At 47.5% G+C, this 14,577-nt stretch overlaps 1 protein-coding gene across 5 annotated transcripts; it reads left to right on the top strand.

The window, feature by feature from the left end:
- Positions 1–2,262: 2,262 nt before the first annotated feature.
- On the top strand, positions 2,263–14,106 carry PRPSAP2 (phosphoribosyl pyrophosphate synthetase associated protein 2). Of its 5 annotated transcripts, none has more exons than XM_078600923.1 (13): positions 2,263–2,583; positions 3,116–3,256; positions 6,891–6,943; positions 7,072–7,138; positions 7,447–7,619; positions 7,775–7,890; positions 8,153–8,208; positions 9,138–9,295; positions 9,625–9,663; positions 11,086–11,156; positions 11,504–11,650; positions 12,944–13,055; positions 13,380–14,106. In XM_078600923.1, exons 2-13 carry the CDS (start codon positions 3,174–3,176, stop codon positions 13,433–13,435), a joined length of 1,131 nt encoding a protein of 376 aa, XP_078457049.1. In that variant the 5' UTR covers positions 2,263–2,583; positions 3,116–3,173; the 3' UTR covers positions 13,436–14,106. The 5 variants fall into 5 exon arrangements, with proteins under 5 accessions (XP_078457049.1, XP_078457086.1, XP_078457068.1 ...); XM_078600960.1 differs by having other exon boundaries at positions 2,461–2,583; positions 3,113–3,256; XM_078600932.1 differs by having other exon boundaries at positions 2,566–2,901; positions 3,113–3,256.
- Positions 14,107–14,577: the final 471 nt, after the last annotated feature.

The following is a 14,577-nucleotide window of genomic DNA, read 5'->3' as shown; positions in this document are numbered from 1 at the left end:
GTCAAACTAATTGCTTGAAAATAAATCTTAACGGCTTCGATCAACCTGACCCAAACGGTTTTACCGTATAGGTGTACATGATATTGTCCTACATTGATATATAGCAGACTGTAACATTTATCAAGCTTAGTGAAGGGTTTTTTGGCGTTGCTGATCTGTAACCTAAAACTTGGAGACTAAAACAAAAATCTAGATGCTTACAAAGGAGGTAGCTGCACACCAGTCTACAGCATAATGCTATTTGAACACTGGACATACGTTAGTGTGGATGAAGTTGTTAGTAAAAGTTTGAATAGCCTAGCGGTTAGCACATTTGCCTTTGGGCCAGTGTGTACAAAGTCTGGAGTGAAGTTCCTTTGCCCTCCTAATCCCTGTGGGGAGTCGTGAAAGCACGCTCGTGCATAAACCATTCCTGCGGAGGGAGCTGGTAGGAACGTTGGGTTGCTCGGTCAATGGCCAGGGTCAACGGCGGCGTAGTGTATTCTGCAAATATGGCCGACTGTGAGGGCGGGCACAAGGTGGCGTGAGTAGGTTAAACGTTGAGTTTTATAAGGGCTCTACGGGGTGACCAGCCCCTCCCCAGCCAGCCCCTCCCCACCCAGCCCCACCTTCCCCACCCAGCCCCACCCCTCCAATTTTTGGATGCACGACGGACGGACAGAATAATCCCCTGTGGGCTGGTGTAACCTGGAGGTTCCTACCAGTATCAAGGGAATTGTCTGCAGGTGAAAGTACACTGTGTTCCAGTGTCACAGTCCCAAGTTGATTCGGCAACACCTATTAGGGACCTTTGTCAACATGCTGCTGGCCAATGCGGGTTCGTGAAGTTGATCTCGCTCGCTGCTAGAGAGAGAGCTGTGGACATCAATTAAACTCGGGTCGACAGGTTGAGGTCGCAGTTTCGCTAACCGCTGCGCCACCACTCCCACGACAGCCCGAGTTTGCAACTTGAAAAGTATCATGTAATGCAAAATGTATTAGCCCACCAAAGCTCTTTCGACAGAGATAATACATTAAGAATATCAATAAATACATTAAAATTTAATTGGCTCAATTATTTGAAGTGCTACGGCAGGAAAGTAAACTTGGCAAACAGGCCGAGGTGCATTTATAGGGTTATGAATTTTACATTCCATTTCATATTTATAACATTTTGATTTTGTTGAAATATTAATTGGGCTGCCGTGCCATTTAACCAAGCGTTTGCCGAATAAACAAATTAACAGGTTGCGACTTGATTCTCGTTCATGTCATCCACGCACATGTCGCGTTACATATCTGCAGTACTCTCTACACCAGCAGGCCAGTTCGCACGCCTCATTCATGAAGGGGACATTCAAGACAAAGCCACAGGATGTGTGTGACCTTGCAACACCAACTCTGCACCGTGCAGTCAACAACTGCAGTCAGCGCACCTTCAACAGGAGGAAGTATACTCTTAGGTTTTTCGGTAAAGTCACGTAGGTAAAAAATAATAGAAATAAAATAATAAATCACGACGTTTCGGAGGCAACACAAGTCTCCGTCATCAGGTGGGACCGTCAGCTAGATTTACGGTCTCAAGTGAGGCAAAATTCCAAGAGACAAGCTCTTAAATACAAGTTTAAAGGGGGAGGGGCTTATCTGAATGTGGAAGCCAATGAGTTGAACGTGTTGGGGGGGGGTGGACGGGGCTAAAAGAGAACAGTTGGTGCATCTTGTTGATGTTTTACCCGATGTTGGTCTTAACAGGAGGATTATCTAAATGTGACCATCAATCTCGTGAAGCCCTCTCGCCGTGGCTAGCAGAGACATCGGCACGGAGCTCCTCCTGAACGTCGTATTGATGTTTGCCATTCTGCGAAAGAACAAGACGACAGTGCCTTGTGGCTGTACGAGGTCGACTACCTCGCCTGGTGCACAGGAGGTCGTGGGTTCGAGCTCGACCCTGACGTTAGCTGCTGCTGCTATTTGGAGTTTTCGTGTCTCTCTCTCTCCCCGTTGTGCTCGCGTGGATGTTGTTGTTTTCGGGTTTCCCCGCCACATCCACCAATCCACGCGTTCACACGATGTGGCTGCCGCTATCCATGTCCAGGCGACAAGCCGCGGGTCCCTTCCTCCTGCAGCGGAGCTCAGTGGGGTCTGAGGGGGGCGACACGGGCACGAGTTGACGGGGTGAGGGTCGGGCGCGTGACGTCACAGGCTCCGTGCGGGTACATGACGTCACCAGCACCGTGAGGGGAGAGTAGCGTCATCTTCTCCGCCAGGCTGCGTGACGTCACTAGCTCTGTGAGGGTGCGTGACGTCACCGGCTCCTTGTGAAGGAAGTGTCGTTCTAGATTTGAAGCTTTCGTGACTGCAAGGATTCATACTCTTATGTTTTTTAGGTAAAGTCCCGTGACTTTACCGAAAAAACCTAAGAGTATGGGAAGTGTCGTCACATTTTCTTTGAGGGTACGTGACGTCATCTGCTCCGTTAGGGTGGGGTGAAGTGACGTCGTCGGCTTCGTATTTAACGGAAGTGACGTCGCGTAACCCTTCAGGTCGCGGCCTGGCGGGAGAGCTGAGGGTGACGCCGCTGCCATTGGATGTTTGTTTGCTGAGGTGGGAGCCTCTGCGCCTGATTACTCGTCTCGTGTTGCGCCTGTTTACTCGTCTCCTGTTGCGTGTGTTTACTCGTCTCCTGTTGCGTGTGTGTGTCTTTTTTTGGGAGGTAATCGCCATGCTTAGCGTACAGTAGCGGCTGTCGAGAACCCCGCAGAGGATTTGTGGCTGCGTGTTTTGGAGGTGGTTCAACAATCACCTTCATCACGGCCTAAACATCAACGTCGTCAGCATCGTTGTCAGCAGCATCGTCAGCATCGTCAGTGCCAGCAAGCTGCAGCATTACTCGCTTCAGCAGGCACAATCAGCGGCAGCACCGTGAGAAATCGCCATCAGCAACACTATCAGCAGTGCTACACACAGCAGCGGCAGCGTGACCATCACCAGTGGCAGATCATCTTCAACACCAGCAGTCGTAGCACCGTACTTAATAAAAACACAATTGTCATCGCTGTTCTTCTGTACAAAAGTGTAAACTATAATCAGCAGCATCGGTAGTGTATCATCATTATCGTCGTCGTCTTCACAGCAGCGTGTCGCCGTCATCACCATCAGCACCACCACCCCGGCAGGGAACAGTCGCCGCCGCCATGAACGTGTCGAAGGCCGACTGCATGCTCTTCTCGGCCAACTCCAACCCCGCCTGCGTGGAGCTGGCCCGCAAGATAGCCGAGTGAGTAGGCACCCTACCCGAGTGGCACTCACCTCCAGCCCTCACTCACCTCCAACCCTCACTCACCACCAACCCTCACCACCAGCCCTCACTCACCACCAACCCTCGCTCACCTCCAACCCTCACTCACCACCAGCCCTCACTCACCACCAGCCCTCACTCACCTCCAGCCCTCGCTCACCACCAGCCCTCACTCACCAGCCCTCACCACCAGCCCTCGCTCACCACCAGCCCTCACTCACCACCAACCCTCACTCACCACCAGCCCTCACTCACCACCAGCCCTCACTCACCACCAGCCCTCACTCACCACCAGCCCTCACTCACCACCAGCCCTCACTCACCTCCAGCCCTCACTCACCACCAGCCCTCACTCACCACCAGCCCTCACTCACCACCAACCCTCACTCACCACCAGCCCTCACTCACCACCAGCCCTCACTCACCACCAGCCCTCACTCACCACCAACCCTCGCCACCAGCTCTCACTCGCCACCAACCCTCACTCACCACCAGCCCTCACTCACCACCAGCCCTCACTCACCACCAACCCTCACTCACCACCAACCCTCACTCACCACCAGCCCTCACTCACCACCAACCCTCACTCACCACCAGCCCTCACTCACCACCAGCCCTCACTCACCACCAGCCCACACTCACCACCAGCCCTCACTCACCTCCAACCCTCACTCACCACCAACCCTCACCACCAGCCCTCACTCACCACCAACCCTCGCTCACCTCCAACCCTCACTCACCACCAGCCCTCACTCACCACCAGCCCTCACTCACCTCCAGCCCTCGCTCACCACCAGCCCTCACTCACCAGCCCTCACCACCAGCCCTCGCTCACCACCAGCCCTCACTCACCACCAACCCTCACTCACCACCAGCCCTCACTCACCACCAGCCCTCACTCACCACCAGCCCTCACTCACCACCAGCCCTCACTCACCACCAGCCCTCACTCACCTCCAGCCCTCACTCACCACCAGCCCTCACTCACCACCAACCCTCACTCACCACCAGCCCTCACTCACCACCAGCCCTCACTCACCACCAACCCTCGCCACCAGCTCTCACTCGCCACCAACCCTCACTCACCACCAGCCCTCACTCACCACCAGCCCTCACTCACCACCAACCCTCACTCACCACCAGCCCTCACTCACCACCAACCCTCACTCACCACCAGCCCTCACTCACCACCAGCCCTCACTCACCACCAGCCCACACTCACCACCAGCCCTCACTCACTACCAACCCTCACTCACCACCAACCCTCACTCACCACCAACCCTCACTCACCACCAGCTCTCACTCACCACCAGCTCTCACTCACCACCAGCCCTCACTCACCACCAGCCCTCACTCACCACCAGCCCTCACTCACCACCAGCCCTCACTCACCACCAGCCCTCACTCACCACCAGCCCTCACTCACCACCAGCCCTCACTCATCACCAGCCCTCACTCATCACCAGCCCTCACTCACCACCAGCCCTCACTCACCACCAACCCTCACTCACCTCCAGCCCTCACTCACCTCCAACCCTCACTCACCACCAGCCCTCACTCACCACCAGCCCTCACTCACCACCAGCCCTCACTCACCACCAGCCCTCACTCACCACCAGCCCTCACTCACCACCAGCCCTCACTCACCACCAGCCCTCACTCACCACCAGCCCTCACTCACCATCAACCCTCACTCACCTCCAGCCCTCACTCACCTCCAACCCTCACTCACCACCAGCCTGGGGGATTGATGGAGGAGATATATTGCGGTGAAACTGGTGTTGAGGGGGGGTGTTGATAAAGTAGTGGTGAGACTGGGTGATTGGTGGAGCAAGGGAGAGTGGTGGTGAGACATTGGGAGTTGGAGGAGCATGGGAGGAGTGGTGAGATTGGGCTTGGAGGAGAATGGAAGTGTGGCACTTTCACGTTTCCCCCCCCCCCACCATCAGCAAATCGTACTGGCCACGACCCGCAAGGTGTATGTATGCATGTTCGTTGAACTTCTTTTGCACCACACGTAGCCAACCGTGCTAATCGGAGGTGCCGGGGGGAAGCTTTCCATCGAGCAGTTGGATTTCCATCTACACGATAAATAAAAAGCCCGAGGAATCTACAAGGGTGGGTAATTCGGAATTGTGCCTTTGTGAATGAAGAGCTGTGGCTCACAGCGTCACTGGGCTAAAATGTATTCGTGTGGAAAAACAGGACCCTGCGGGGTGGGCTGGTAGGAATAATACTTAGTACCGGTACAGGGATATCGACTGGGTATAGAGGAGTTAAAGAAAAAATTACTGTATTCTAGTGTTTAAAGTTTCGCCGTGAGGCGCCGGAAGCGACGGCCATCTTGTTTATTTCACAGATCGCAGGGGGAGCGGGCGGCCATCTTGTCGGACAGGGTCATGCCAAGTGTTTGCAGTAGGGGGCGATGTTGATACACGGACGGACGGACGGACGATATAATCTATTGGTGGTCTGGTCCACTTCTTTCCTACCAGTAACAGGACCCTGCGGGGTGGGCTGGTAGGAATAATACTAATACCGGTACAGGGATATCGACCGCGCACACACGCGCATAAACGTACACACGCACACACACACGCACACACACCGCACGCACACACACATACATGCACGCACGCACACGTAATGAAGTTGTGTTGCTACGCTTCCAGTTCGCCGTGAATAACGATCCGAAGCCCAATAGTGCCCATTCATCACGCCGCTCGAGTGGGCCGGACACGCACACACGCACGCACACACGCACGCACACACACGCACACAGTCACACATATACACACACGCACGCACACACAGACACGCACGCACACACACGCGCATACACACGCACACGCACGCACGCAAACACACGCACACACACACACGCGCAGGGGGAGCGGGCGGCCATCTTGTCGGACGGACGGACGGACGCGGACGGAGGGACGGACGGACAAACGGTCGGACGATATAATCTATTGGTGGTCTGGTCCACTTCGTTCCTACCAGTATAACGCCTGCTTCACTGGGGAGGCAGCCTTTGCCTGGGGTCGTTAACTCTTGTTTATTTATGGAAGGAGTGTCCGATTCTTTGGAAACACGTGATTGGAGTTTTATGGCAGACGAACTCGTGACCGAGACAGGCCTGCCTCGATGCATCCAGTTGTGAAGTTTTTTTATTTAATCGATGGAACGGGTTCCCAGAGCTGTCCTAGGTTGAAGTGCTTAGCTCCTGCCAGAGTGGTAAAGCCACCGACTGTGATTTGTAGAAACACAAAGTTCAGCTAGGTCGACATCGCCTGCTTTTTGAGAAAAGCATCTGTGACTAAATAAAAGCAACAACGAGTGACTTTGCTGAAATAAAAAATGCACTAGTCTAGAACAAATATTTTGGAGTTTGAGATTCATGGGGAGTGTGTGTACATAAGCAGCACGAGATAGGGGTTATCACACGAATTCTCCATCCAAACTCTGCATTGAAATTCCGAGTTATGAATGTAATGATTAAAAATAAATGGCCACTGCTATTGACTCTCCTTGTCTTATATATGTCGGTTGTTACAAAGTTTGTGCAAAATGTTGAAGAGAATAAACGTGTTTTTGTGTACTTTAATTTCAGACGTCTGAGCACTGATCTGGGAAAAGCTCAGGTCTACCAGGAGCCAAACAGAGGTGGTGATACCATGCCATTCATTATACCGCCCGCATTCATATAATGTTCAGGTTTTTTTATGTAAAGGTGTTTTTCGTATAATCATCTTTTGTAATGCATTGGCATCCTTAATGCTGTTGTGTTACAGAGACGAGAGTGCACATCCAGCAGTCCGTGCGAGGAAAGGATGTGTTCATTATTCAAACGTGCCCAAGGTAACAAGTATATTTAGATATTGATTATATAACCTAGCCCGCAAGGCAATCAGAACCTTTGTGCATTGCGAGATTTTTTTATTTGACCTTATACATTTTTTCCATGACAAATAGTATGTTTTTGGTTGTGTGTTCTGTTAATGGAACTCACTGCTGCTTCGTAAATGTTCATGACGATGGTATTTTTTTACCATTTAACTGAAATATAATGATAGGTTTGTGAGTGGTATATTTTCAAAAACGCTTTAACGCTCTTTCATTGTTTATGTAGATGTTTTGGCACCTCTTTTCTGTTTTGTTATCCCAAGGGATGTGAACACAGCGGTGATGGAGTTGCTGATCATGACGTATGCGTGCAAGACGTCGGCAGCGCGCAACATTATTGGCGTAGTGCCCTACTTCCCTTACAGCAAGCATTCCAAAATGCGCAAACGCGGCTCCATAGTCTGCAAGCTGCTCGCATCCATGCTGTGCAAAGCAGGTTAGAGCTGGAGAATAATTGACTGATCAAAGCAACACTTGGCAACACTTGGCACAACCACCAATTATCGTGCAATTATTGTTCTACATAGCACAATTATTATTGTGCTTTTACTTGATGACTTATTTTGCAATTAAAGCCACATTTCGTTCCAGGCATGACACATCTGATCACAATGGACTTGCACCAGAAGGAGATACAAGGCTTCTTTAACATCCCAGTGGATAACCTGAGGGCATCACCTTTTCTGATTCAGTACATACAGGATGAGGTACGACCAACGACTCTTTAATTGCAACTATACTGCAGCATTAATTATAACCTTTGCAACCAGGTAGCAGCTCCTTGAAATGAGAAATCTAGCTTTCAAGTTTTAAATAAAACAAAATGCGTGGAAAGTCATTTGAAAACATATACACAGTTAAGAATAATATATAACTAATCTTCAGATATACAGAACATGATGAAGCAATATTTTTGAATGTATTATTTGTACTAATTTTTTTTGTATCAATTACTCATGCCGGTTGTAGATTCCAGACTACAGAAATGCAGTCATTGTGGCAAAGTCGCCTTCTTCTGCCAAAAGGTCAGCTGCCTTTTTGCGATGCTTTCAGACTCTGCTCCTAGTGATTGTGCTCGTACAGATAACTCGTGTTATTCGTGGTCAGATTTGTCAGGGTTGAAGATTAGCAATACATAACATATCTCGATGTCTGCTAGTTTAATTATGAGCTCATTGAGATTCATTGACCGATGCACACATGACTCCAAATGTGTTGGAAAATTAACCAATTACCTTGAGACGCAAGAAAAACAGACAAGTCATTGCGGGGAAATATGGTCAAACAACTGGCAACTTTTAAGGTGTGGAGAGGCCTTCATCCAGCAGTGGATTTATAGAGGGCTGTCCATGATAATTATCAAACAAATAATATTCTAGTATCCTAACTTACATACCTGTAAGTTTACTAAATCCCCCACCTCTGCATGTGTTGTGATCGAAACGTCGTAGTTTTTATTTTTTTACTTACTTTTATTTTTTTCTATCTACGTGACTTTACAGAAAGATCCAAAGAATATGCATCTTTGCATTTTTCAGAATCAGCTATAAAGCTCTTTCACAGATGTCCAGTAGGGGTGGGTAAGAACGTTACAACAACAATACAAAAACATGAAGGGAGTGAAAAGTACAATAATGGTAAACAATCACCCAAGCACTTACAAATTAAACTAAACCGTTCCCATCCTACCAGGCCAAAGTCCAATGAGGTATTAACTTATTTTTCAGAAGCGACCTGGCCACAAACGATTGCTCAACAAAAGCAGAATCATTTGGGCATTTACAGCAGCAAAATAATCTAAACAATCTCAGAAGCATGTTTTATAAATCTGGAGGGGAGAAAACCAGAGGACCCGGATAATCAAGAGCTGCCTGTCCCACGCACATCAACTTGGGGTAGGCAGTGCGTGTTGGGGCGGATGTTTAAACGTCCGTGTGTGTACCTGGCGAGACAGGGCTCAGTCGTTTGCAGAGCGGCTGCGTCTCGCCATGGCCGTGATCCACGGGGAGGCGCAGGATGCCGAGTCAGACATGGACGACGGGCGGCACTCGCCACCGCCCATTGTCATGAAGAACTCGAGCTCTGCCATCCACCCCGTCCTGGAGCTTCCGCGTAAGGCACTTGCAACGCAGTGGCGGCGGTGGCGGCGGCGAACGAACGCCGGCTGCTAACGAACACTGCTAATGGAGAAGGAGGAGGCGCGCGTGCGTGTGTGTTCATTTGCATTTTTTTAATTTCTAACATGCAACCGTTTTAAAAAATGATGTGCCATTAACGATAACAGTTTTGTTGCTGACTTTCCTTTCGCGTAAGGTGGGATTGTTGCAAGTATAACTCCGGAGTGTTCGACAGTTTTAAAACAAATGTAAAAGCCTACAACTTCGTGCGTCCATCTCGAAGGAAGGACATCTACTCACATTTTTGCTGTGTCCGTATGTCAGGAAAACCGTCAAGTTCATACCCAGGACTAGAGCTGCCAAGTACGCCCATTTGTTTGCCTGCCCCGCATTCATTGAAGCCTTTTTGTTGCACCGAGATCAACACATGGAGAAAACGCTGATACTGTTACAATGGGCTCTTTTATTTTTTCCTATCTTCCAGAGATTTCAATTGATTTATTGGTGGAAAGGTGTGGGGGAAAAAACTGTGTGTGGCATGTAGAGTTTGCTATACTTGCATTGTGGTGGTGGTTTACGACTGGTTACCATTTACATCATTCAAATAATTGCCATTCCTTTAAATCATTTGGACCCTTAATTTTCTTCCTGCATGGCTTGCAATTGGACGTTTTGCAAACAAATCTGAGCTTGAATTGCATATATTGTAAGAGAGTTTTGCCTCATTCAGAAATTATGAATGTCTTTCTGCAAATCAAAATTAAATATACAATATAAAAGCAAAGGGCAGTTGTCAAAACCCACACATTTCATTGTTGCAGACAACATTTTAGAATGCGCTCATTGTCAGACCTGTTCCATGCTGGCTAAACTAGACATGAACTCAATTCAGTACACTTGAAGTAAAGTATTTGATTTTTGGTAATGTTAAACTTTACAGTTTTTTTTTTAAACTGGAAGAATTAAATATAACTTTTTTATGTGGTTCAACACAAGGCATATGTTACATTATTGTTGCATCCTTTTTATTTTTGGAAATCTGGTTTAATCCTGAAAGCATGCTCATTTGCATTTACCGTCCCCACAAAATTCCATTCAGGATTTCGGTACCGAGTGCATGTACAGCTCGCAGCAAATGCGCGATGAATTGAGCTAGTTTCCCTGCACTTGAACGTTCGCATTCTGTAGAACCTGAGTATTCCATTATCTCATGATGACATAGTGCAGGTTTTGCCAACGCCTTGCCTGTGTGTTCCATGATTATTGGTCGACTGGGTAAGCATGGCGCAAACTTTCTCCAAAGTGTGAGTGCTCCGTTCCAATGCCACATATAGGGGTGGGGCCATGTGCAAAGGCACCTGACTGTCCGTAAGAGAAAAACACTTTAATTGGCATAATCCTAACTCAATTCAAGTATCTTACGGTTATTATTAACCAAATTTACAAAAAAATGTAGCGTTCTTTGCTCTTGTGCTCTTTGTATAAAATTAGAGGCAGATTAATAGTTAAATTAAAAAAAGTAGGTTTATTTGTACACATCCCAGTTAATTTAATGTCAGCACAATGGACCCACTCCTGTACTGGATGTGATCTCTCACAATGCAGAAACTGCACTGCTTACCTGGTGTAATGATTTAATATAAGTTAAAATGGTTGCCAGTGCCTTTTTCCATGTCTCTTGGATGCCACAGTTATTGTGATAGTTGCATGGAGCTTGTAGACACCCACTGAGGCTGCTGTCCAAAGTCCTGCGTTAATGCCATCTGCCCAATACATTTACCGCAGTAATGATGCCCAAGGAGAAGCCACCCATTACGGTTGTGGGAGATGTTGGTGGAAGAATTGCAATTATTGTGGTAAGTGCCATGCAGTGAACGTTTAACAAACCTGCATATGTCATTGTTCGTACGTGCATTGAATGCTTACAGGCATACATTAATGCAGTTTCGGCTCGATGCTTTCATGTGTTTTCTAAACACTTAGTCATTAAGCAAGTTTCAGTTTTTGTAGTTGCCTTCAACACTACCTGCTCGAATGTTATTCAGCTTTTGGTCAACTTTGTAGTTGAAGCAATGAAGGCAATATTTTGTATTGTTTTGCGCCACCTGAGCAAAACTTGCTGTACTGCAGATTCCATATAATTTGTTTTACTTTTACTCCCAGCAAAGTAATGCAGCTGCATTCCATCTCACTATTTTGGCAGGACGACATCATTGATGATGTGCACAGCTTCGTGATGGCTGCCGAGACCCTGAAGGAACGGGGTGCCTACAAGATCTACGTAATGGCCACTCACGGCCTGCTCTCGTCGGACGCTCCTCGGCTCATTGAAGAATCTCCCATTCACGAGGTCCTCACTGCATGCAGGCTGCACTTGGCGGGGCGGCAGGGTAGTTAACAGCGGCCCAAGTTGAACCAAAGTGCTGTTACTTAACCGGCAACTTCAAATACGTTCATGGTCTTACCCCACCATATCTTTCCACTGTTGTATCCTATGTTCCTTCTCGCCCTTTACGCCCTCCTCACTCTTTGCTGTCTCTCTCTGTTCCTGCTCCTCCTTGTGCTCAATTTACGCTCTCTCTCTCTCCTCGCCCCCCTTCACTGGAACAAATTTCACCCCCCCTCACTCGTTTCCGCTCCTCACTCAAAACTCGCTTATTTTCCCAAGCTCACCCCACGACCCCCCCTTAATCTCCCTCTCATAACCACCATCGGTACTGTGCCCTCTTCATATTCTCATTCAATCATTAACCCAATTCATTCAATCCCTTCGTCATCATTTACTGTCGTGAATTTTGCTTTCACGGAATTCACGCATCACAGAGTTGCCCCGATTGCTTCCTCTCATGTATTTCATTCGCCTAATCCCCATTACATTCGTACGTACCGTTGTTAATTTTTCGTAAAGTGCCTTAGTGAAGGAGCTGTATAAATTATGTTCAGATAAGATAAGAGCCACTGCTGCGTGCAATTCGGTCACAGAGCGCTTAAAGCCTGAAGCAGCTGCTGCCAGTGTGCAGGAAGTGACAGAGGAATGAGGCCATGCTGATGATCTCAAATGAATTTACTTAGCATGATAATTATTTGGGAAATGTGGAATTGTAACTCTTGTTGTCTGTGGTAATAGCTATTGTATGTCTGTTTTTTCATTTTCCCCATGTGAGGAAAAAGGTACTCGAAATGCTCGTGTGCAGTGCCACCGAACTTTGTAATTCAAAGCCAACACTTTATGTAATTGATGATAAAATACACTGCAAAATATCAACAGAATGCGTATAGTCGAGAAACAGATTTAACAATACACCTTCGATCATCACGGTTGGCTACGTATGGTACGAACAAAGTTCAACATCCACAAATATGTGCTCACAAACAGCAGGAAGGCACAACTCCCATCATGTCTTGCATGCATGTCATGTGACCACAACACCCTCGGCTTTGTCTAGACCACCAGCTATACAGCTGAATGTGTGGCCGTATTATTGATTAGGTAACAAACTCAAAGAGTTTAAACATATGGCCATCTCAGCAGACTGAGCACACGTTTGTGTGTTGGTAACTCCACGTAGTAACTTTGTAGCGTATGTGTGTGCATTGCTTTATACTCAAGAGGTTGATGCTAATGGGATCTGTTAATGCACAGGTGGTGGTGACCAACACTATCCCACACGAGGTGCAAAAGCTGCAGTGCCACAAGATCAAAACGGTGGATATCAGCATGATCGTGTCCGAGGCCATCCGTCGCATCCACAACGGCGAGTCCATGTCCTACCTCTTCCGCAACATTGGCGTCGATGACTAGGCGCACCGCGGTGGAGCGACCTGCTGGGCCTCTATCCACCTGCCTTGAATGCTTGCAATGTCATTGAAGTTGCATCATGCCCTCTGGGAGATGGCTGCATGGGTGATCATTTCTGTGGTTTGTGCCTGGTGGTCCCCAACTGAAGTGTGCGCTATTTTCCAAGGTTATTCCTTTTATTTTCTACTTTCCAGCATTCTTTTGCTGCCTTGATTTGTAAACCCATGCTGTAGGTTCCATGTGTGCACAGCATTTAATGCTGCTTTTCACGTTTTGGCAGATCAATCACCACAGTTCTCTCCTTCTTCCGGATTGGGACAGCAGGGCATACACTAAACCCTGGGAGCATCTTGTTCACCACAGCTTAGCAGTCTTGAGAACACTTCATGTCCAATACACCTGCTACAACTTAAAAGTTGCTTGTCTTGTATTTAGAAGTGGAGTTTTTATCTGTGATTATCTGGTGGACCATAAAGGCTGGCAGGGTGCACTTAATGTATGCCATTAAATTTTTGCCATGGGAATATTAAATAAAATAAAAATTTACTCAACAGAAATGGCCTACTAGTTTGTCACAGACGTTTTTAGTTTTAAAGTGGAGATTCTGAATGCTGTGTAGTTTTGACATGAAGATAAATGAACAAAACCGTGTTTTACAACTCAGCACTTGTGGGCATTATAAGGGAAAGTTTGATACAAAATTACGAATTCCTTACCTTATTGCAATTGTGTTCACATGGTAACATTGACGCTGGATAACATTCTTGTAATGTGTGAAGGATATCCACATTCCTGCCCCTTCTCTTTTACAGTTGAAATAATGTTTCCACTTATCATATATGAACTGTAGGTGTCATCGCTTTTTCTTGATTAAAAATGTACAAAGCTCAGCGTCACGTAGTATTGTTTCTTTTGTTAATTGAAATGTATGCAACAAGCATGTGAAATGTATGCAACAAGCATGCGAAAGTGTCTGATGTGATGTCAATAAAACATTTCCCCAAACACTCCTGTGTATTTCCTCTTGAGATTTGTTCATTGAACAATATTGGAACTGCGTAATCTGCAAATGTTGGCTTAAACGTTGGGAGCCAGTTTATCCGAGTTGCCTGTCTTGGACAGCTTTCTCGATCCAATCCCCATCATCCTCTCTGATCGTGCATTTTTCAGTTTGGCATAAGCCCATTTAAGTTGTCGATCATCGGCACCTTCCTATCGACACTGCGGGGTCTTTTTAGTCCTATGGGCCAGGTCAAATTTTGGTAGCACATCTTAAGGAAGCAATCCACCTCTTCATGGAGCTATCATTTGTGGCCAGGTCGCTTCTGAAAAAGAGCTACATAGCTCAGTGGGCCTTACCTGGTAAAATAGATAAATTACCTTAAAGTGAAAATCTTGAACTGCCCCGTGTCATGGTTTTTTCTGCAATAATTTCCAGACGTTCAATGGACTTAATCAAATTCACGTTTTCTCTGACC

Source organism: Lampetra planeri, chromosome 1, assembly GCF_965212315.1.
Source record: "Lampetra planeri chromosome 1, kcLamPlan1.2.h2, whole genome shotgun sequence".
In the NCBI taxonomy this organism is placed as follows: Eukaryota; Metazoa; Chordata; class Hyperoartia; order Petromyzontiformes; family Petromyzontidae; genus Lampetra; species Lampetra planeri.
The sequence above is the reverse complement of the archived record's forward strand: the minus strand, read 5'-3'. Positions and strand labels throughout refer to the sequence as shown.